The sequence below is a fragment of the Sceloporus undulatus genome, chromosome 8 (assembly GCF_019175285.1).
Source record: "Sceloporus undulatus isolate JIND9_A2432 ecotype Alabama chromosome 8, SceUnd_v1.1, whole genome shotgun sequence".
NCBI classification, from domain to species: domain Eukaryota; kingdom Metazoa; phylum Chordata; class Lepidosauria; order Squamata; family Phrynosomatidae; genus Sceloporus; species Sceloporus undulatus.
The window spans coordinates 17,859,437-17,883,516 of record NC_056529.1 but is presented as its reverse complement, the minus strand read 5'-3'; the positions used below and the strand labels follow the sequence as shown (position 1 = coordinate 17,883,516).

The following is a 24,080-nucleotide window of genomic DNA, read 5'->3' as shown; positions in this document are numbered from 1 at the left end:
TCTTTCTGATCCAGGCTCTCTTAATAATTACAGCTACAGGATTCTTATCCTGTAATCAGCCTTTCCAATCTGATCCAAATAGACAAATTATTCCCCTGAGCAAACCTAATCCAAACAGGCAAACTCTCCATCCTTTCTGTTCATCCATCCATCCATCCATCCATCCATCCATCTCTCTCTCTCTCTCTTGCACACACAGAAAACTTTCTCACACTGTAGTAACTTGGCAAAGAGTAGGAATCAAGTGGCTCTTCCAATGTTGTTGGACTGCAATTCCCAGCAGCTCTAGCAAACACAGTTGACAGTAAGGAATTGTGGAAAGTATAGACAATACCAGGAAAGCTTACGCCCCTGACATAGGCTCACTCTAACAATGAAGCCACCGCTTGGGATGTTTAGAATTCATTCTTTTATTTAAACTATTATTATGCTCCCCATCAGTCCCTCCCATGGTATCTTCCAGCCGCCATCCAGCAAGTAAAGGAGAAATAGTTGCACATGAAGCAAAGCAGCAGAAACAATCAACAAAAAATAAGCCTAAAACTAACAGCTCAATCAGTAGGGATGCAACTACTGAAGAAATGCATTTACTAGAGAAGTTAAAACCACCTTAGATATCAGTCTGCACTGTAGAAATAATGCCGTTTGACACCACTTTAACTGCTATGGCTCCATCCTCAAGAATCCTGGGATTTGTAGTTTTGTGAAACACCAACATTCTTTGCCAGAAAAGGCTAATGACCTTGTAAAACTACAAATCTCAGGATTCCATAGGATGGAGCTACAGGGCTTAAAGTAGTGTCAACTGCATTATTTCTGCAGTGTAGATGCACCCCTTGTGACATGAGATGATGAAAGGACCTTCAGCTGGTGCCCAAAAGACACAGAGCGTAGAAAGTTACTTGTTGGTATTACAAATCCAAGCGCCTCACTGCTAACCTGGCTACTGGCTTCATTCACTGGAGGATTCTGGGAGTTGTCATCCCAACAAATAACTTCCCTAAGCTAAGGCAAGGTATACATTTCAGTGCTAGGCAAGCGGCATCAGGCAAAGCGTTCAAATCAAGTTGAGCCAAGTCAGAATGTATTTACATGAAGCCAATAGCTATTGCAATTTTAACACATACAGCATATATCATAAACACAACCACTATAAAAAACTAATTCTATCATAATACTGATGCTAAAACAATCGTATATCAAAACTATATCTCTGCTATCAAAACCAAGAAGGCTTGGCAAGTGCATAAAGTCAATGAATTTGTTAAAAATGAAATTGTACAATTTAAAACCCATGACCTGACTGTAGCTGTTTGTCTGATTGTTTGTTTTTAAGTTACCATCTTTAGCACAACCACACATTTGTGGTCCTCTTAACATTTACATATAACAGTCAGTTGAATGCATTCCAGAAAAGGCAACACTGGTTCTGGAAAAGTATACCATAGCCTCCTACATTTCAGGGATGAAAACCGGAACACAAGTATGACCAAATACCATTGGTGTGTGGTCAAGATGACAAATGTTATAAATGAGGGAGGTCACATAAATTAGGAGAGGCTTGCAGGAGTTTTCAACAACTGAAGTGAGCTGGGAACAAAGGGGGAAAGTTGGAGAAGGAAAGAGACACTGAGACATTTGAAAAGCAGATTAAAAAGTGGGATGATATAGGATTAATCATGACTTCCAAATCAGAACAATTGGAGAGTATGATATACATTTCTGTGTCAGACAAGTGATCTCGGTTAGAGCATTCAGTATATGGAATTACATAAGTGATCGAGTCCCTAAAACACTGTCTGAGCTGACTAGTCACCAATGTCAACTAAAACCATCCAGGGAGACAAAAGGATCAGCTATGTGATTCATTGCAAAACACTGTAAAGAAGCTGGGACAGATGCCAACGACCATCTTCCATATTATCCAGGAGCCTTGCCATCAACTCAAGTTGCTTATCTATCTTCTTAATCAATTCCAAGAACCGACAAGCAACAATGCCGAGAGGTAGGTGAGGTAGTCTCTAACATCTGCCTGTTGCTACCGACACAGCCTTGCTTTTATTAAGTTGACAAATTATGCTGGTGGCAGGGTTTGATCGGTGTGTGGCTGTTGTTTGTCAGAACAGCTGGCTGCTAAATCCAATAGCGACAATTTGTCATTCATTCACTCCTAGAGATTAATTCACACTGGCTGAAACCCAGACCAAAATAAAACACCTTTCTTCAGCTAAAAACAAGCAACTGGAAAAGAGATAAGCCATTTGAAAAGGTCAGATTTGTCTTTGGATGGGTTTGGCCCTTCATGATGGAGTAAATGGTCATTACTCTTTGGTGGTGCTCCAGGAAGATCTGGAGCAAATTGTAAGATTAACTCTGTTTTAAGACTGTTCACACCAGTCTTGGAGATTTGGCCCTGCATTGTCCAAACTCTATGCAGAGAAGATGGCAAGAGGACGTTTTATTTGGCATATGCCGACAATTTTCCACCAACGTAAGATGCCACCAAGGAAAGGGGAAACCAGTACTTGTGCTGAGATCCTCATGTTACCGGTATTTTCTTCCTACTGCAAGGCTGATACACTCAGGCTCAAACTACACATTATGTCAAATGCACAGAATACAGTTTAAGGTTAGTCCTGGGCTTATTTACTCTTAGAGCAGGGATGGAAAACCTCACCCTCTGGGGCACTAATCTTTCTGATACTCCTTCTTCTCCATGTTACAACTGTTTGATAGTTTCCCAGGTTTTGAGCTGTTTTTCTCCCCATTCTAACTTTTTAAAATGCCTCTCCTGAAGCTTTGCTCCTGGCAGTGAGAACCTTTTGCTAAAATATGTTGATACTTTGCCTCTACCTCTTTTTGCTTTTGGGCCCACTGCCCAATCCAATGCAATATTCAGGCTCAACAAGGGACTCAGTTGTCTTATTCACCTCTACCGAGGGCAACACACCAGGGAAATATACAGAGGAATAGTCCAGAGTCCAGTCCAAGGGTCACACAATACCAGTCAGTCAGTCACAGCAAAGAGCAGAGGCAAAAGCGTAGTCACAAGGCAAGTCCAGGGGTCAGATAACTAGAGTCATAAAACCAAGAGCAAGGAACAACAAGGCTGCAAGAGTGGTTGTTGGCTGCAAAGAACCTCTGCAGCTGGAGGTCTTTGAAAAGGTCTCTGCTTCTCTCAGCTGAAACCTATTAGCTCTCCTTTTGGCTTCTAGCCTGGAAGACCTCCTCAAAGACTCCTTGACCTGTCTTCACTCCATAGGTCCTAGCACCTGTAGCCTAGACTCCATAGAGTCTGTTTTTCCCTCTGCAGCTCTGAGACTGCAGATCCAAGGAGCCCCAGATCTGCCCCAGTCTCAGCCTCCTTCATGTCTTCAGGGTCTGAGTCCTCTGACTGTGCCTCTAAGTCAGGCCCAGGGCAGTCCATAATACCAATCCTTGTCCTAATGCAAGGTGAAGAAACTCCATCCTTGTTCTAATGCAAAGCTTTATGGGGGCTCCAGGGGTCCTTGTGGTGGCCCTCCACCAGTCACACACTGGTCCTCCCACCAGCACACACACACACACACCAAATTAAGGAGGCCATATCTCTCCCAAATTCCAAATCAGGATGGAAACATTAAACATACTTACTTGAATGCCCAACATCTCAAAAACAAAGATGAAAATGAGTATTGAAAGTTGCATCTGCATTTGTTTGTTTGTAAGGATAGGCATTAGTTTCCATACCCTCCATAGCTTCCCATGCCTGTTCCAGAGTAACCATATACAGTTCCAATCTGGAGCACAACTGGCATGTGTTGATGGGGAAGTTTTAAACCTTCCTTAGATCTCATCTTCACTAAACACCTACCTTACAGTACTTAAACAAACACACAAAAATCCAATGTGTCAGATGGAGAAGCTTTAAACCTCTCCCGCCTGTGTGTACTGGTCGTAAACTGGAATGCAGCCTTGTATGCTTATATCAGAGTAGAAAAGCAAGGACTCCTGGGATGCAACTATGCACTTAAAACAGTGGCTAGTTTCAACCTGAGTGTTGTGTTTCAAGGGTGTAGTACCAGCTTATGCATCCTTGACTCACCTCTTTATGAGGGCCTGAATTGTCCTAGCCTCAGGCATTGCTCCCCAATCTGAGCAAGTCAGTCCTTTGTCCAGAATACTACTAATATTTTTCTCCTTAAGATTTTGACCCTGAATGGGTTCTAATTTTACATATACCAGTGGTCCTTCCAGCCCTATACTGCACTACACACTATAGTGCAATAGTGTGTGTATTGTGTGCCTTCAAGTCATTTCTGACTAATGGCAACCCTAAGGCAAACCCATCATGGGGTTTTCCTGGACAGATTTGTGCAGAGGAGGTCTGCCATTGCCTTCCCCTGAGACTGAGAGCATGCAACTTGCCCAAAGTCACCCAATGGGTTTCATAGCCATGGCCTGGAATCATACCCTGGCCTCCAGAGTCGTATTTTAACACTCAAACCACTATGCCACACTGACTCTGATTCCACTTTTACTCCTATGTCTCCCTCCTGTGGCCCTCTGAGGTTTGTAGTTTAGTAGGCCTAAGAGCTCTCTGAGAATTTGAAATGCCCCTTCCTAAACTGTAAATCCCTGGATTCCATGGGAGGCAGCAGTAAAAGTGGAAGAATAGTACTATAACAATGTAGTGCGGTATTGATCACAGTGGAGCTTAAACCTGTTCAGGTATGATCATCCATCTGTCCTTGATCTTCTGGACTTCATACCTTCTTCTGACCGCCTCGGATTGATGGCTGACTTCCAGCTTGTCCTGGAACTTTAATGTTTGGAGTTGACCTTTACCAATAACCCAGACATGTTCACAAACGGAAATCTAATTTTTTATCTTTGCTCCGGTGGGAGCCAACCCAACTCCAGCCAAATATAACTGGGAGTAACACGGCTGTTGCGGCTCCATCTGGAAAGAGAGACACTCTAGCAATAATTGATGAAATGTGAAACCAATGAACCAAGTGAGGTTTTAGCTAATTGATGCCGTGCCATGTGATCACATCATGTGATGCCATTAAGAAACCCCTCCAGGGAAATTAAGAAAAGCAAAAGTCTGGAGGGAACAGAAGACAAACCGAACCATTTGTTGCTGTTGCTCCTGTTGTCGTCATTGTTGTGTTTTTAAAAAGATCATTTATTTCCAAAACATTTTAACACTGCAGGTTCCAAATGATGTATTGCGAAGATGCATAACACTGACTTTCTCAGCTTGGTAAGCACTTAGAGGAGAGATTTCATCTTCTATATGAAGCGATTTTACTCCAAAGCAATAGCAACAGAGAGCTGCTTAGGAATTGGCGAATCTATTTATTTCCCATCTGTGACATTTCCCCATGCATTTCTTCTGTATATCCATACTGCCATGTTTTTGTATTAATCTGATCTATGTCTTCTAGGGTAGGGAACACCCTAAAAATTCTGCTATAAACATTAGTCCTGGAGATAAAAAGCCCTTTCACACTACAGAATTATATGCAATGGTTCCACTTTAACTGTCAGAGGCACATCATGTGGGATTCTGGGATCTGTAGTTTAATACTAGCATTCTCTAACTGATTATATCTAAATGCCTCTCCCTAAATGACAAATCCCAGATCCACAGCAATTGAAGTGGAATCATCAAGATATAACTGTATTGTTTGAAAGGGCCACAGGTCAGTCGGCATTAAAATTCCAGCAGATTCTTCAAGTGTCCCTCGCAGCATTATTTTGTTCTCCGAAGTAATGAATCCCTCCAAGGTTTTATTGTGATGACAGAAAACTTCCTCCTTCAGCTGTGCACTGTTGAAGGTACAGCCAGGCAAATACATATATACGCAGAGTAACCAAAGATAGGTTTTGCAAGAATATGTTTTTTAGCAATGTGCAAGAATCAATATCCTATCAGAGCAAAACACAATGGCAATCTTGCTATTAGCTGACCACCAAGATATGAAAAGCCACATGGGGAATCAATGCAAGGATTCAAAACACTTTCCCTTCCTACTTTTCTCTTTCTGTTAAAATGAAATATTCTAAAGTTGCAGAACAGAAATTGGAACAGGGAAGATAACATCAGCAAGACTAGCGAGGAACATGGGAATCTATGAAAGAATAGGTATTTTAAAGGCTTGGAAGGTAAAGTGTGAAGTTGTGGTTTGAATGTTAGACTCGGATTCTGGGAGACCAGGGTTCAAGTCCCCATTTGCCCATGGAAATCCCCTGGGTGAACATCGGCAAGGCATGCTATCTCAGCCTCATTGAGAGGATGTGGCAAAAATCCTCTTTGCAAATCCTGCCAGGAAAATCCCATGATAGATTTGGTTTGTTGATGTTGTGTGCTGCAAGACATTTCCGACTTGTGGTTACCCTAAGGTTTTTTTCTGAAGCTGAGAGTATGTGACTCACTTAAGCCCACCGAGTGGGTTTCCATGGCTGAGCAAGGAATCCAACCTTGATCTCCAGAGTTGTAGTCCAACACTCAGACCACTACTCCATGCTGGGGATGTCATAAACTGGAAATGACTTGAATGCATACAATCACTATCAAACAAAGGTAAAGTGTTTACATACGTTACAATGCAGAAAATTTAACGGAATAGTGACAAAAGAGGTTGTCAGCATATGCAAAGAGGGATCATAAAAATGTTTGACTCATTTACCATCCAAGGTAAACAAGTATGTCATCAGGATCTCTTTGAAGGCCTGTAACAATGATGTTTGTAAGACACTGTGTATAAAAGAGTGCCTCAAGCAAGAGCCACACCTAGGAAGATTCCTCATTCCTTGTGTGTGCCAGCCTGTTTGGACACACAAGTAGGGTATCTAATGTTGATTTCACTGGACAGGCAGTTGTCAGAGGTAGCAACCATAGCATGATTATATTCAAAAGTTGTTAGTTTGCATGTTGCTCTAGAGTTTGAGCATACTAAGTATTCATCTTACCTCCTATTTTAGCCATACCTTCTGTTTTCTGACAACTCTGTTAGTTTGTTGTACGCTGGAGTTCATTCATCCTCCATTTTGTAATCCACAGTCAAACACCTCCATGTTTGAGGAGCACATGCTGCAGAGCCTGTCCCCATGAAATGCTATGGAGCCATTCCTATTTGTAAGTAAACCTAGTTCACATCTTTTCACAAAGAAGATAAAACCTGTCTTATTACTCTGTTAGACTATGTGCTTATGTGGTGGTGGAATGGGACTGGTTGTTGCTCACCTTCTGCTTGCGAATATTAATTACACCGCATGTGAGATATACTACTGTCTCTCACATTCTCCAACAGGTGGATGTGTGTTTGTAAGTAATAACTGTCATGCCCAAAAAGCATGCTCCAGGACTTGTTTTTCAACTGTATTCTATATGCACTAACACCCACCCATGCAGTACAAAGCTACACAAGGAGAGGTTGCTCATGAATCTACAGACCAGTGTTCTGGTTACACAGAGGCCCATTAACTGCCTGTGGAAAGCACATCAGGATAGGAGTACAATAGCATCCTCCATCTCATGTTCCCCATCTCACATTCACATACCATAGCTGAGGGATCCTGCCTCTGACACCAAAAGGGATATTTAGCCATCCTAATTAGCAACATTTGGTGGCCAAAACCATCATTATTTTCTCCAGTTCTTCTTTAAAGCTGCCTAGTTTAGCAGCTGTGGTTCCATCTTGTGGCAATGAGTTCCAGAGTTTAATTTTTGCAGAAGAACAAATGGTAAGCAAGAACTCCAAATCTTCCCCACCTCTTTTACTTCTTTTCTTATTCTCTTTCCTGGCCAAAAAAAAAAAAAAAAACAACAACAACAAAAAAAAAATGAACTGAACTGAATGTTTTCTGATGAATAAATGCCAAGGGTTCTGGAGAAGGGGAAATTTTCCACCCTAAGGACCCACCATAAGCTGCATCAGCCCTGAAAAGCCACAACAATTATAACAACAAATTGAGCAAATGTTCATTTTTAGGAGGTATTTGGCATATTTAGGAGCTTTATTGCTTTTTATTGCAAAAATGTGGAGTCCATCAGCCACAAAAATACTTCTTGGTACCCACACGTGGCCCATTAGCCCCAGGCTCTATCTCTCTGAAAAGCACATTTCAAAAAGTATATACTGAATACATAAAATCTCAATAGCTCTGCTTGTGTAACAGGTTATCAATTTTTTTCAATGCAAAACAAAGCAACACTCACTAGCCAGGGAAGCTTAGCCCAGGGCAAGTTGGTATTCAGGATGCTGGGACTGTCCGTTATAGGTTAATGAGGTGCTTCACATGCGCAAGGCACAATTTATGGAGTTCAAAGCCTCACCAACCAGTTCAAATCAGTTCATCAATTATGGCCTGTGCTTCACTGAGACAGAAATGCCACCTGGTCTAAACACCATATCCAGCTGTCAAGTACTGCCGGGATATAAATGCCAGCCTAGACAACCAGCCCCCATTCACCTTGCAATTTTGCTGTACTCTCAGACTGACATTTTTATCCTCAGCTCCACTTTTCTTCCACCTTTCCAAAGACCTATTTTCCCACTGGCACCATAATTTCAGAAGAGAAAGATGACATGATGCCTGCAAAAGGGATGGTGCTAAATTGTTCCTCCCCTTTTGTGCCCTTCCAGTGACAGACAGAATGGCATAGCAGTCTGAGTCTTGGACTATCACTCTGGAGAACAGGGTTTGATTCTCCGCTCGGCCACGAAGCCCACTGTGTGATCTTTGGCAAGTCACACCTTCTCAGACTCAGGGGAAGGCAATGGCAAACCTCCTAGGAAGAAACCTGGCAATAACAACCCTAGATAGGTTCACCTTAGGATGGCCATAAGCCCTGAAACAGCTTGGAGGCACACAACAACAACAACAACAACCAACAATCATGGGCATTGCACTGGGAGGAAACTCAAGTGTTCAGAATTCTGCTCTGCAGCTTTTCTGGCCTTTGTTGTAGAAACTGGGATTTGTGTGCATGAGGTCCCAATTCCAATACCTGATAAGTCTAGGCTGGGCTAAGAAAGTCTCCTTCCTGAAGAACCTCAAAGCCACTGGCAATAAATGTAGATCACTATCATCATGTCTGATGGCAATTGAGATATTGGGGACTGCACTTCCCATTAGCCTCATTCTAGATGACCAGTGATCAGGGATGGCTGGCATTATAGTCAAAAACATCCAAACAGCACCAGGCTATAGCTCATGCTGAGCAATGTGAACTGATGGTCTGATGCTCTTCGTTGTTGTGTGCCTTCAAGTCATTTCTGGCTTATGGTGACCTAGAAATGGCCAAGTCAACAGAAGCCCTGTTTGGATGTTCTTAAAGTGGGTAGATTCTCCATCTGTGGTGCAGAAGAACACACTAGTACTTCTTCCCTTCACCCGCTTTGTTACCCTTGATGTATTGCAGGCAATATTATTCAGTGGGGATTCTTCTCTAGATGGATGTTCAAGCTGGACTGAAAGGATTTAATGGTTCAGCACAGGCAAAAATAAGAAAGAGAGAAAACATATCGGTCCATCCATGTCTATTGCCTTCATGTGTTCTGTCAGCACATGGAGATGGGGATGACTAAACTCACCTCTGGGACACTGTCTGTAGTACAGAGAAACAGCTGGAGTAAATGAAAAGCAAAGATAGCTGTGTAAGCCATAAGAAAACTTGGTTAGCCCACCCAAGAACGTATAAAAATGTGTGCCAAAATGTGTGCTATTCATTAGTTCTGCTATGCAACCATTGACAGAGAAGGCTAAATATCTCACAAAACTACAATTCTCAGAATTCTATAGCACTGAGCCACAGCAGTTAAAAGAGTGTCAACCTGGGTTATTTCTGCACTGCAAATGCAGCCACAGTGTGTGAGCAAGCAGGCACACATCCCTTTGCAATGTGCATCCCTGTGCAATGACACCAAATGCACAACTTTTTCCGTAACCTCAAACTGAACATGAACATTTTACATCAGACGAAAAGTTCCAACTACTTCCAGGTGCTGTAAGCTATATTTCAGAGGAAGAAACTAGCAAAACCACCCCTGAATATTTCTAACCTAAGAAAACCTTAAGAAATTCATAGGCTCGCCATAAGTCAACACACATATACTTCCACAGGAGAACGTAAGCAAGCATAAGCCAGTGACATCATGCCCTCCAGTGTTTCACAGATGAAAACTGGTACACATGTGGCCAAGCAACATCAGAGCATGGTTGGCAAACATTATAACTGAGAAAGAACGGACAAGCTAGGAGAGGTTATAGCAGTTTCCTTTAGCCTTAGCCTACTGGAAATGACAAGATTCTTCCACCTCCTTTCTTTTCTTCTTCTCTCTTCTAGGTTTTGAGTGAAAATACTTTCCAAATTTTAACTCATTTTGCAGCAATGGAAGTAAACTGAGGACAAAGGAGGGAAGTTGGGGAAGCGGACATTTTAAATGCAACTGGAAAAGTGGGATGACAGAGGATTAATCAGGACTGTCCCTCTCAAATTGGGAGGGTATGAAAGAAGATTCTAGACATATCATTTTGAGATGATTTAAATAGGAAGGGTCTATAGATTCTCAAATGGGGTTCCTCGGATGAAAGTATAGTGTTTGGTTTCACTCTGCAAAACCCCTAAGGCTTGCTGGGAGGAGTATGATTTTCCAACTGAAAATACAAAACTGCACTACAAACTCAAAAACAGTCTCTTCAAAACATGTCACCCCAGTGAAAGAGCTCATTCTGATTTTGCAAGGACGCTAGATTCTCCTTCACAATCCGGTTGTCTTTAGACACCTAGGTTTATAACAAGGCATGCTTGCTCTTTTATCAACTACAAAGCAGGATGCTTTCAACTTTCCTGCATGTAAATATATTTTATTGGGTTCTAAAGGATGCTAATGCTGTATTTTATTTTATTTTATTGCTCAGTCAAAAATCCAGTCCCCAAGGGGGAAAACATGGGGCCCATCTCTAGGGAAATCAGTAAGTAAAATCAGACTTACAAGACAAGAGTGAGGAAGCACATAGAAGCAGGAAAGCTGCCTACCTAGATGCCTTGAGGCCAAAGCATCCAGAGCTTCAAACAAGCTTGGCAAAAGCTGTTTTCCAGAGCTTTGCTCTCCCCTGGGAAGCTGTTACTCTGGGAGGAGAGGAAGAAATGAGACGATTGCATTTCAGAAGTTTGCTATTACCTAGAGAGAATGACAATCGAAGGCTTCTTAGGAACAAAGCAAGATGATGCCAGTTCAGCAGGTTCAACAATGGTCCTGTCCCTCCCATACACACACATACATAGTGGGGCTTTAATATGCGTTGGGGTTTGGTTCCAGGATACCACAGTCTGTGGATGCTCAAGTCCCATTAAATACAGTGGCATAGTAAAATGGTGTCTCTTATACAAACTGACAAAACCAAGCTTTGCTTTTTGGATGTACATGTGTATTTGTGTGTGTGTGTATCAATCAAATCATGGATGGTTGAATCTATGGATAAAGACTTTAAGGAGCAACCAGAAGACCAGCATAGAAAGTCTGCATGTCCGCTAAATGGTGCTTCTTTCCTTAAAATCACCACAGTCATCACCATTTCGCAGATGAAAACTGGGAGACATGTGGCAAAGCAATATCAGAGTGCCATCAAGATGGCAAAAGTTATTTATGAGGAAGAACACACCAGCTTGGAGAGGCTGCAGCAGTTTGCTTTTGCCTGAGCCTATTGGGAAGGGTAAGGCTCTGCTCCCTCACCTCCTCTCCGATGTCCAGAGTCAATTGACTGCAAACTATGTTTGCACTCAGTTTGCATCAATAGAAGTAAGCTGAAGAGGTAGAGTGGGAGGAAGAGAAGGAAACCGGGACATTTGGAAAACAGGTGAAAAAGTGGAATAACAGAGGTTTAATTGGAGCTGTCTCTGGCACATTGGGAGAGTTGAAGGGTATGTGATTACATATTTCCCCAAATGTACATCTGTGGGTACGGATGGGCTTTCTCTCCATCCCACGACCCCCAAAGTTTTGTCTGATTATGCCATGAGAGAAAGCCTTCTCAGTAGCTGCATTTTTGAAACTTCGCAATCTTAGCGGATTTCCTGAAAGTTAAGGGAAAAGCATCTTTGAGAGACATTCCTGACCAAGGTGTTCTGAAAAACAGGCATATTTGCACTGTTGGTACTCCATGCAGCTGTCAGCAGCTTTCACTGTATATACAAACAGATCTGTCTTTCCTTCTCTTAATGTATTTCTGAAGAATAACAGGAAGCGGTAGAGTCAAACAACCTCTTCTATGAACAAACACAGATTTATATATTGTTGTCATGTGCTCTCAAGTCATTTCTGACTTATAGCAACCCTTAGGAAAACCTATTATGGGGTTTTCTTGGCAAGATTTGTTCAGAGAAGGTTTGCCATTGCCTTCCCCTGAGACTGAGAGTGTTTGACTTGCCCAAAGTCACTCAGTGGGTTTCATGGCCAAGCAAGGAATTGAACTCTGGTCTCTAGAATTGCAGTCCAACACTCAAACCACCACACTACATGAAGACAATTAACAGCAAAACAACTACACTTTCTTTCTTTCCCTTGAAAGGTGAATGTCCTCTTCTCAAAACCTCCAGGCAAGGCACCCTTAAATAGGTTGCAATCCTCTACCTAAATTATTGAATAAGAAACACACATTTTTGTCAAAAGCAGAACTACCAGGTCCTCCTAGAGAGGTAGCATTTTTAGAGGTCCCAACAGACCCCAGAGGGTCCCGAAAGCAAAATATTGGGCCCCAGCCCCACCAGAATCACCCAGCTCTGCTCTATAATGTCATTTTTGATGGCATTTCTAGTGGCAGTAGCTGAGCTTTTGTAGCTGAGCTGGAGATTTGCACACAGCTCTTTCTTCTTGCCCAGAGCTGAACTCACCAAAACTGGAGAATTTGTGAATTTGTGCCCTCCTCTCCCACTGGGGAGAAACCTGCAGACTCTGAGCCAAGCCCTGACACCTGGCAACTCTAGAGAGAATGGTTGCTTACTAGATCAAAGAAGAACCCAAACCCCTTTTAAGTGTTTGCTCACAAGACCTCTGCAGCTGATCTGTATCCTTGCTGGGAGGTGTCTCAGTGCTTTGTGAGCTGCGATGGTGCTTTTACACTTCACCCTCATGGAACTGGCACTGGAGAAGGTTAAATGAGAGCTGCCAACTCATAATAAAGCCATTTGATCCAGATCCTGGCCTAACAGAGAGTGAGAGGCATCCAACTCCAACCGAAAACTGTCACGAGAGCCTGCAGCCAAATGATCTTGTTCCATCCGTTGATGGTAAGCAACATATGAGAGGCAAAGAGCCCAATAGTTCTGGAGGCTATGAAAAGGGGCAGGAGAGGATTAATGTCGCATGGCTTGCACAGAGTTGTACCTAGGACTGAGAAACAGGAACATTGCAGGTTTTTGGAGAGGACACTGGTTTTGTGCTAAAGGAAGGACACATAGGACCACTGGAGAAAATCCAGATCAAGAGCATTTCTATTCAGCTGCTTTTTTATGTATGTAATTGCCTGCAATTCTGCTAATTATAGGGAGGTGAATAGATTGCTGCTAAAGGCAGTAGTAATTTGGACTAACGTTTAATTATAATTAGATTTTTTTTTATTAAAAAAAGACTTATTATAGTGCTTATTAGTTCACAACTGCAGCTAAACTACCATGGATGGTGGATGCTTATTGCACCAAGAGGTTTATGACATCCCATTCAACTACAAGGGTGTCCACAAGGGCCAGATAACTTCAACAGATCAAGCTAAATGGACATACGACAAGAAACAGACCCTTTTAGGGTCCTTGCTCTAGGCATTCTTCTGAATGTTCTATGTAAGGTTCACATAGGGATCCCTGTAAGTCCTCCTCAGTTAGAATCCTGCCTAGATTCTGAGATTTCATAGATGTTGTGTATTGGTTTGAGTACTGATTTGGCCCAGTGGATGTGGAAGGGCTTTGCTTGCTGGTTGAATTGAACTGAGGAGCATCACTTGTCAGGGTTAAGGAGTAGACCCATTTCACTTTTGTTAAGATAGCAGTACTTTCAATTGTGTATTTAGGAGGGAAACCAAAGGGTAAATTATCTGTAGTGTAATTTCTCTTTTGCATTTCCTTTTATTTTGTATTTATTTAAGTCAATGATGGCGAACCTTTTAGAGACCGAGTGCCCAAACCCAAATGCATTCCCACACCAGTTGTTACCCAATGCTGGGGAGGACTTCTGAGGGGCAGGACTTCTGCTTTCCAGGGGCAGGAGTTCTGAGGGTAGGACTTCCCCAGAGACAGCTGAAAGACTAGGAATGCCTGTTCCTCCTCCTCCCTTGCCCTCCCGTCTCTCTGTGTGCCCTCAGAAATGGCTTCATGTGCCGGAGAGGGCACACATGCTATAGATTCAGCACCACAGATTTAGGTCATTAAGATTTGTAGCCAAATCTTGCAATACAACTGAGCAGCACAAGAGAAAGTCTTGCACTGACACCTCACTGAATGCTTGGGATTATGCATATGTGACACATTTAATGTACAGTTTGTTGCATTGTTGCATATAACACACACACACACACACACACACACACTTACATATATATATATATATATTGTTGTTGTTGTGTGCTTTCCAGATGCTTCCAACTTATGTCGTCTCTAAATCAAATCTATCATGAGGTTTTCTTGGCAAGTCTCTTCAGAGGGGGTCTGCCATGGCCTTCCTCTGAAGCTGAGTAAGTGAGTTTCATGGCCAAATGGGAATTGAACCCTGGCCCCCAGAGTCACAATCCAACATGAAACCACTACACCATGTTGTCTCCATCTTTGTTGTTGTGTGCCTTCAAGTCATTTGCAACTTATGATGACCCTAAGGCGAACCCATCCCAGGTTTTTCTGGGGCTGAGAGTGTGTGACTCACCAAAACCAGTGGGGTTTTATGCTCAAGTGGGAAATTGAACCTTGATCTCCAGAGTCGTTGTTCAACACTGAAACCACTACACTACACTAGCTGATATATATGTACACACATACATACATCTATATTAGGACTTAAATTGTGATTGTGTTTGCAATATTAAATGTTGACCTCATGGAACCCAGAAAGAAATACAACTGCACACACATATACAAACAGGGCATTTCTCACACCCTTAAGGACTAGTGACATGCTTCTTAAAATGTAAGGTGCTTAAAAGGTGAGATGCTTAACTAGGGTAGTTTTGTTTTTGGCATATGGAGGGCACTCCTTGAAGGTGTCAAATTCAAGTCTAGTTTAAGGCAAAGGGCTACAGAAAGGGAAAGTAACCTTCAGGGAAGGGACTGAGCAGGCATGCACAGTATGCTGCCTATAGCCTACTTTCCCTTTCTATAGACTCTAAACCAACCATAATGGGTCATCCAGCTTTTGCACTTACAACAGTAATTGTTCCTAGGTTCCAATGCATATATAAAAGTCAGCAAATGCTAACTTAATGCCAAAACCCCTATGAAGAAACTTGCCAAGAAAACCACATGGTAGGGTCAGCTTAGGGTAACCATGAGTCAGAAATTACTTGAAGGCACAGTAACTACAACAACCTTAGTGGAAATCTCTACCCACACCCTTTTCTCATGTGTTTCTTTCTTTTTGGAAATGCACAAGTGGTTCTTTGTGTCCTCTTTTTCCCTCCCCACTTGGTGCAAATCTCTGTGCCAGCATGGTAGGATGGCAGACTCCTGTCCAGAGCATGGAAGTTCTTCTTTTGGACTAAAACTTCCAGAATCCCCCAGACAGTATGCCTAAGGCAGTTGTTCCCCAGCCACAGATGTTACTTCTTGAAGTCTTTCCTACCTATTTAAAAACAGTGGTAGAGAAATCATGATATTCTGCACATGCTCAAAGGCACTCCCAAATATCATTTGCTTCCTCTCCATGATGAAGATGTATACATTTTGAAAGAAATGCACACAACACACACACATATTCCCAGGTAAGAAGAAATACATCTCAGAACTCTATATGAGAAGATAGGATGGAACAAGATGGCCAGTCGGACAACCTGAACAGGAGGACTGACAGATGTGCATATCACTCATTGCAGCTCATCACATGCACACCTAATTCCATCATGTGTCACTTTCTGTATCCATATGTCTTTTGTCTTCCAAAGATCCAGCAATAATATAATATCTGAACTGTTGCCTATTTGGGAGGCTAATCCACAACAATAAAATCTCTGCTTTCATTTTGCCACTGGGGATCACAGTCCCACTGGATATGCATAGAATGTCCTTACCAGAGCTGTCATTTAGATGGCCTTTATCAAGAACCCAGTTTGGATTCCTTTCCAAATTCTGAAAACAAAGGCAATTTAGAGTTTTATCAATCCATTCATAGCATTTTTGGGATTCGTTCTTAGCACATGCTTCTCTTTTGACAATTAATGGTCAAGTACAGTGGAAGATTGGACTCAGAAAGAGCCCAAAATATGGCAGCAGAACATACTGAGTCCAATCTTCAGTGCTCTCTAAAGGCAGTTTCTATGAAGGAATGTGATCTTTTTCCTCTTTTCCTATGCCGCGGCAACCTTTCCTTGCTGCTTATTTGTATGAGAATACTCATTTTCCCACTGTGCAGGGAGCCCTCTTCTGGAGAAAGATGAAAAAGTTAGTGGTTTGTATGTTTTCTATAATTCATTCTCTATTAAAAGGAGGGGGAGTTCAGCGTATATCATCCTTGCAATCATTTCCCTTTGCAATTAAAGTGCAAGTTATCGCTTCAGATGGAATTAAAGGTCTTCATAAGGTGCATATTAGTGAAACAATTATGCCCATTATTTCCTGAAAATCTTATCAAATGGACAGGGTTAGCCCAACTACACCCACTTTGCACATACTTAAGAATAAGAAATGTTAAAAACCTTTAAAACAACGGCTGGACTAACTATGCAGCTTAGTAGTCTTTAAAGCAGAAGCCTCATTAATGTGTCCGTTTTGGGCAATCCAGAGAGTCGATGCATGCTTTGCTCCTTTTTGTTTTCAAAAAAGGAAAAGAGTCCATAGAACGAGGGATAACTTTCTAGCTTACCATCTTAAAAAGGGAAAATCAACTCTGTGAATTTTTCCATGGGACACTCCCCAATTCCCTTATCCTCTGGGGATAACCAAGCTGTTTTTGAATATCTTTCACAATCAGCAAAGTCCCTTTGGCTCCATCTTAATGGGGACAGCATAATTCCTAAACCCACAGCAAAAGGCCCTCTGACATTTCAAAGATGACAACCATGTGTACCCAATCAGCATCAGAGTGTGGCCAAGATGGCAAAGGGTATGACTGAAGTTAGAAGAAGCTGCCGCGGTTTGCTTTTGCCTGAAAATACTGGGGCGGACAAGATTCTGCACTCTCCTCTCCTCTCTACTGACTTAAGCAAATGCAAACAATTGTGCACTTTGCAAAACTTCACTTTGCAGCAACTGAAAGCAACTAAGGATAAAGAGGGAAGGTGGGAGGAGGAGAGAGAAACTGAGACATTTTTAAAGCAGCTGGAAAAGTGGGACAACAGAGGATTGATCAGGACCATCCCTGCCAAATCAGGATGGAGAGTATGCTAGTATTGACCAGGGAAGCACCAGTGCGCAAAGTGACGCCTGCATTTCAGAGCCCTTTTGTGCAAAGTATGGGTTCTATCAAAGCTAATCCATTTCAATGGGACTGGAGTTGTAATTCAGCATTTCACTCTGGCTGAATTTAAACAGAGTTTGGCACAAGGAAAACCCATTCACATCTTTGCTGCCAGGGCTGATCCCAGACCGTTTGCTGCCTGAGGAAGAACATTAAAAATGGAACACAGACAAAGCTAAGGGACATCATACCCTTGAACAAGCACACAACTGACTACAATGGAACAGTTTACAGTTCGCTTTAGAGTTTCTTTTATACCTCCATCTCATTTTAGATCAGGAGTGAGAACAAGCATAACCCATGCTATAATACAATCTGTCTCCTCTTCCCACAGGACTCAAGATATGGGCCTTAAACCCAAAGAACTGAGATGGGACCAGAGATGAATATTCCTAGAAGCTACATACTATCGGCTTTGTTTTAAAATATTTTTCCCCACCCCACTTTTTAGCTTCAACTCCCTAAATGGGAATAACTTCTGCATCTAATCTTCTCTATGTTGTTGGGGAGGGGTGATCCATGCAGAATGGCTTGGGAAGGTCACCAAACCTTTTGCCACGGAGGCAGCTAATTCCCTTTGCCTAAAGATAGGGCCTGGCCTATGACTTCAACAGCCAAGTGGGAATTATAGAGTCCCAATGGTTACCAGATGTTTTGGACCTTAGCATCCAGGATTATTGACTGCTAGCCAAGCTGGCTAGGATGTCTGGGAGTTGAAGTCCAAAATGCCTGGAGGACTAACGTTTGGGAACCACTGTGTTAGACATCTATATGCATTGGTTTAACCAGTGGCAAGTTGGCCATACGTGGATGTGCTGCCTCCAACGTGTGGGAGCTCAACAAAACTTTCTAGGCAGAATTTGTTTGGAGGGGGTTTGCCCTTGTTTTCTTCTGAGGCTGAGAGAGTGTGACTTGTCCAAGGTCATCCCGTGGATTTCCATAGCCAAACGGGGATTCAAATCCTGGGCTCCCAGTGTTCTAATTCAACACTGAAACCTCTAATTAAGACAGAATGCAGAATGAAAAGAGGGTGGCTGTGTGGGAGGGGGTTAAGTTTAGTAGATATGCCCTTCTTCTCTCCTTCTGAGTCCAGGGCAATTTGGATAGAAGTAGGGTCTTTCATCTGCTTCTGGGCCTAGGCATGATAGACCTGTGCCAGCTCCTTCTCTCCTTCCGATGCCAGGGCAATGGCAATTGGGATGGAGGCATGAAGGAGCTGTGCCAGCTTCCTCTCCCCTTTGATGCCAAGGCAGTGGCAGTTTGGATGGATGCTGGGTCTTTCATCTGCTTCTGGGCCTAGGCATGATAGAGCTGTGCCAACATTGGCAACTGGGATGAAAATAATGTTCCAAAGCTCTGAGGTTTCATGTGTGGATGTGTTTTCCCTCTAGAAACATGCAAGGTGAGGAAGAGTCTTCTTTCTCTGATGTTATGCCAAAAATGTAGAAAAAGGAAATGTAACTCAACCTCATTCCCCCTCCTGTGTTTTCTCCATAATGTGTGAAGAGACTACTGAGAAGTCTTTAATAGCCCGCTGTTTTCCTAGTCTGAAAAATAAGAACACTGAAGAACTGTCTCAGAGAATTTAGGGTGGAACCTGATGGGTGTGTGTATGCGTAAACATGCCCGCATTTCAGCTACTGAGTCATTTCTGCATTTTCTGGCTTAGGGTGGGCCTATAATCCACAGTACAGTACAAGAAGTTCCCCTTACTAGTCACATACCCCCAAACTTCGGCTGTTCACTGCAACCTGAATTATTCCCTTGCCTGGAAGGTAGAATAGCAACAGATTTGTATGGTTTATAAATCAGTGGATCATGATCAATGTTGGCCATTTCCACTCACTGGATATTGAGGAATGAGTTGTGGGGACTGGTGAGAAACGGGAAGAAAAACTGCCACCACAATGTGTTACAACAACCAGGGGCTTTGCCAGATGGTCATCCGCATGCAGGTAACTTTTCCTGTTCTCTGCTGTTGGCTTTCCCTGCTGCATGAAAGTTATGAAAAGCCGACTGAAAACAATCCATCTGAGTGGCCTCTTTGAACAGCGGCCCTTTCCTCATCATCGCGCCAGCTGTTGCACAGATTCTTCTCATCAATGCCTCTTTCTCCCAATATTTCTGCCACAAAAGGAGATTTATTTTAAGTGTGATAATGCAATCAGACAGTCACTGCTTTCCAAAAGACAAAGAGGATTGTCCTGCTCCATCTAGCAAGCCAAAGCTGGGGACTCTTAGCCCATCAGGTGTTTTGGACTACAATTCCCACAATCCCCTACTAGTGGTTGTGATATATGACATCAGAAATCCAAAACTATGCAGAGAGCCAGTGGTTTCCCACCCCTGCTGTAAACCTCCCATTGAGCAGATATGTTGGCAAGGAATAGCACTCTGTACATTCTCAAGAGTCAGCCTGCTCTTCATTTAATTCACATTTTTCAACACTGACCATATCAGGTCCTCCTTTGAAACCTCATCATTCTGATCTCCCAATAAGTGACATTTCAGATAGCAACAACAACAAATGTGGTGGTAAACTCTTAGCTTCAAGCACTCATCACAACTGTTTTCCCAAACCACAAGCACAAGAAGAGTCCAAATAATGGAAGCTGCTGATCCATACCACTGAACCAATTTCAGCAATTTTCATCTCCATCAGAGACAGGTATTTTGAAGACCTAATGGATCTTCATTGCCAATTCAAGATCAAACAACTCCCAAATACTTTATAACACATAAAGGCCACAAAAATATAATTGGATTGGGATTTCCCCCCCCCCCCCCCCCCTTCTGCACTACAATGAGGATTTCACAGGTTCAGAGAGAACAAGAAGGCCTGACAGAGGAGGAAGATGATGCCAACATCCCTGCGAACCCATTTCTCCTAGCACATTGCTCTTGGAACCTCTGTTTCCACCGGAAGGCAATGAATATGAGACAAAAATGAATTAGATCCTACTGAATCCTGCCTGCCCATAAACCAGTACTTGAGGCTGGTGATATTGAGACATGATTCCCATGAAGATGAGCTGATGGATTTTTGAACCGAGATCTTATACCTTCCTGTAAGCAAAGAGGACACAATAGAAAATGTAAGAAAAAAACAAAGATACTCTTTTCTCCATATTTTGTCTCTCTTTTCTCTTTTTCCCTTCCAGGTATCCTGGGACGACCAAACTGCAGAATCCTTTAAAAGTCAACTATTCCGAATCACAGTGTGCTGCAATCCAAGTGCAGGAGAGACAAGAAGAACAAGAGACATAACCAAGCTGACTGAAAAGCAGATAACTCCAGCAAATGAGCAAGGCACATTGGACGTTCCACCCACCAGCACCACCCCTTTCTTTACACTAATAGGAATGCAATACATCCCACATTCATCTCATAGTCTGAAGAGCATGAATGTATTTGGATAGGTAAACTAATGACCAGTTGGCTTTTGTCCATCTATCCATCCATCCATCCCCATCCCTTCTATTCTTGTAGTTTCATCCTTCTAAACACCAGCTGCATACTTTTTTCTCTGTCCCTTCCACATCCAAACACCACTGGGCTGAGCCCACAGCATGAGCCCCTAAGTACCATTGATTTACAACCACTTCAAGATATCCTAGTGCATTGGCTAGCAAGCCTAAATCCAAGTTTTTTACATGAGCAACCAACATTAGGTAGCTCCTATTGCACACTACTGATCTTCAAGACATCCAGCGTAAGATTCCACATCCCTCATTCCTTTAGCATCAGTCCATGATTGTTAGAGCCAATGCATGCAACCACAGAGTTTGAGCATAAGGACTCAACAGTGAAACCCACACAAGGGAAAGCATTTTTGGTAAAGTCACATCTACCAAGATTCCAACTTGGACATGAGTCAAGCCAAGAAAGCGTGGGTCCTGACTTTCACCACACCCAAAGCAACTGACAGGCCAAATTATGTCCTCATGTCCCTATGCACCCCAGCGATGCTATTAAAAGGTTGTTCTCTTGGATGGAAAAGAACTCTGTTTTATTACGTTAAGCTATGCAAGTTCCAGACCTCACTGTTTTTGCCTTTAGGACTCCCCATGGAAACAGAATCCCTTGGCAGAAGATTTAGACCACTAGGAAGCACAACTCTTTGCAGCCGCATTTCGATGCCATAAATGCAGAGGGCTGTCAAAAGTGGAGAAGAGGGAATCCCTCTTCTGGGAAGGAACTGCATTTAAAGTGGCTTTGCATGTAAAAGGCCCCAGGTTCAATCCCCATTACCTTCTGCTAAGAGGACCAGGTAGCAAATGGTGAGGAATAATAACAACAAACCAACTCTGCTCAAAATCAGGGACATTGCTAGATGGAACAGACAGATAAAGACAACACAAGCAAACAGCCTGACCTTCTATAAGGCAGAACCCTATCTTACTCCTATGCCTTTGGGTGGTTGGGTGGGACCTTAAACCCATGGAAGCCTATGAAAGGCTGTTTTGTCTAGAGCGCTAGTTTCTGGCAAGACGTCAAGACCAAGCAAGCCAAGTGCCCACGCCAAAAGGAAATTAACTTTTATTTCCATGGTGTACCATCCTGAAGATCTAAACAAGACCGTTAAGTGAATGGGTGCTCCAGCTCCAAAGACGAGCCAAAAAAATAAGAAGGAAGAAACAGGGAGGGGAAAGGAAATATAAAAGCACATCATGCCCAAACAAAGGAGCCTTAAAACCTCACGCTTCCACCTTCTAAAATAAAAACTGTATCACAGTCTCAAAGGGGAAGCCAAGAGGGAGAGGAGAAGTTGGAAACCAGTGAATGCCTTGGCTTGTGACTGACAGCAACAGCAGGGCTACACACATACAAACACACAACACACACACACACTGCCTCTTGGCTTTTTAAAGCCTGGGTGCCTTTTTCTCCCCTTGCCTTTCTGGAAAAGGGAGATCTATTAACAGCCGAGAGGAAGAGGAATCTAACAAACCAGTCACTAATGCTCTGTTTTATGAATCCACCAAGGATTCCTGGGGCAGAGGAAAGGGAGATAGGGAAAAGCCTTTCTTGCTACTTAGTCCTCTAAGATTTGTTCCCTTTCACCCCCATAAAATAAAAAAGCATCTTCCTCAATTTTCATTGATTTTCAAAGGGGAGGAGAGGATCATCAATACAACAACCTGCTTGCAACAGATCTTGGCAGACGCCAGAGAGAGAAGGAGCAAATCAAAGTTGAAGCATTTTAAAGGTGATGAAGGGGGGGACCCTTAGTGCTGCTGCTAGCAAGGCACACTTGAGAGATTTCTACTCTCCTCCGGCACGGGGAAAGAAATAAACAATAATTTGCATGCACACCCATACATGCACAGATAGGTTAGCTAATTTCTTATCACTGAAAACCACAAGATTCATTTCTGACCATAGGAGATTCTCCTCCACATCCACTGCCCAGTGTTTCCAGCTAGCAGAGAAATCAGACACTTCCCAATTGCCAGATGCACGTAAGATAAGCCAGAGAAAGGCTGAGATTTAAAGACAGATAAATGCACACACTAGAATCAGATCAGAAGAGCCCAAATCTCTTACCTGGGACAGGAGGAAGGCCAGGGTAACTTGAGCGTTGTGCAGCATTTTGCGAGCCTAGAAGATACCAGAGGCTTTTTCATTCATGCACTCAGCTGCACTGAGCATATTTTCACTGTGGAACAGCCTTTGAGGAGAGAGAGGGAGAGGGAGCGAGAGAGAAAGAGACTGCCTTGAGAGCCAGCCAACTTCCCAAATAGAGCAGCAGCAGCATCACCAAAGCATTGGATAAAGGCTGATGACCAGAACCAATAGCTTTACAAGGATGATTTCTTCACAAATCATCCCCATTTTTGCATCACACATCTTGGGCATGCACCCCGCACCAGACACGGCACCCTAAGAAAGCTTTTTGCTTCAATGTGGGCAAGTAGCAGCTCAAGAAAGCCCATTTTGTTATGGGTTTTCTGGAGATGGAGGGGGGTATGTACACTCTTCCTCAGGAGGAATACATTTGCACTGGAGGAAATAATCACTCCTTAGATCACGGGTGCCAAAAGAAAGACCGTCTTTATTACAGTGTGAATCAAGAGTGCTTTATTTTCAGTAATTCAAAGGAGTAGCTAGCCCAGCCTTCAGGGGCTTCCAAGCCTTAAGACAACTGGCATAGCAGAGCTGTTCCAGGGGCATCAGGAGTCTCAATTGCATTTTGTGCTTTCACTCCATCTCACAAATCACAAGGAGGACAGATCAATTCTACTTGAGGGGGAAAAATCCATCACCGGGCAATAGATTTTATTAACTGCTCAGGTTACGGTGAGACTTTGGCTTTCAAATTCACTGAGCGGTAATCTGGGGCTAGAGTTCATCAAAGTCCATGTCCTTCAACCACAGAAACTTTTCTCCATTGGAAGAAAAGACATATAGTGTTCTGCAATACTGAGCAATGTT

General features: G+C 42.8%; 1 protein-coding gene across 1 annotated transcript in view; it reads right to left on the bottom strand.

Moving 5' to 3' along the window:
* Positions 1-23,371, bottom strand: part of CDH13 (cadherin 13) — a 651,716-nt gene extending 628,345 nt beyond the window's left edge. The window contains exon 1 of the mRNA XM_042438290.1: positions 23,193-23,371. Within this exon, the coding sequence (XP_042294224.1) occupies positions 23,193-23,237 (45 nt within the window). The 5' untranslated portion in view covers positions 23,238-23,371. The remainder of the gene's footprint in view (positions 1-23,192) is intronic.
* Between the last annotated feature and the right edge of the window lie 709 nt (positions 23,372-24,080).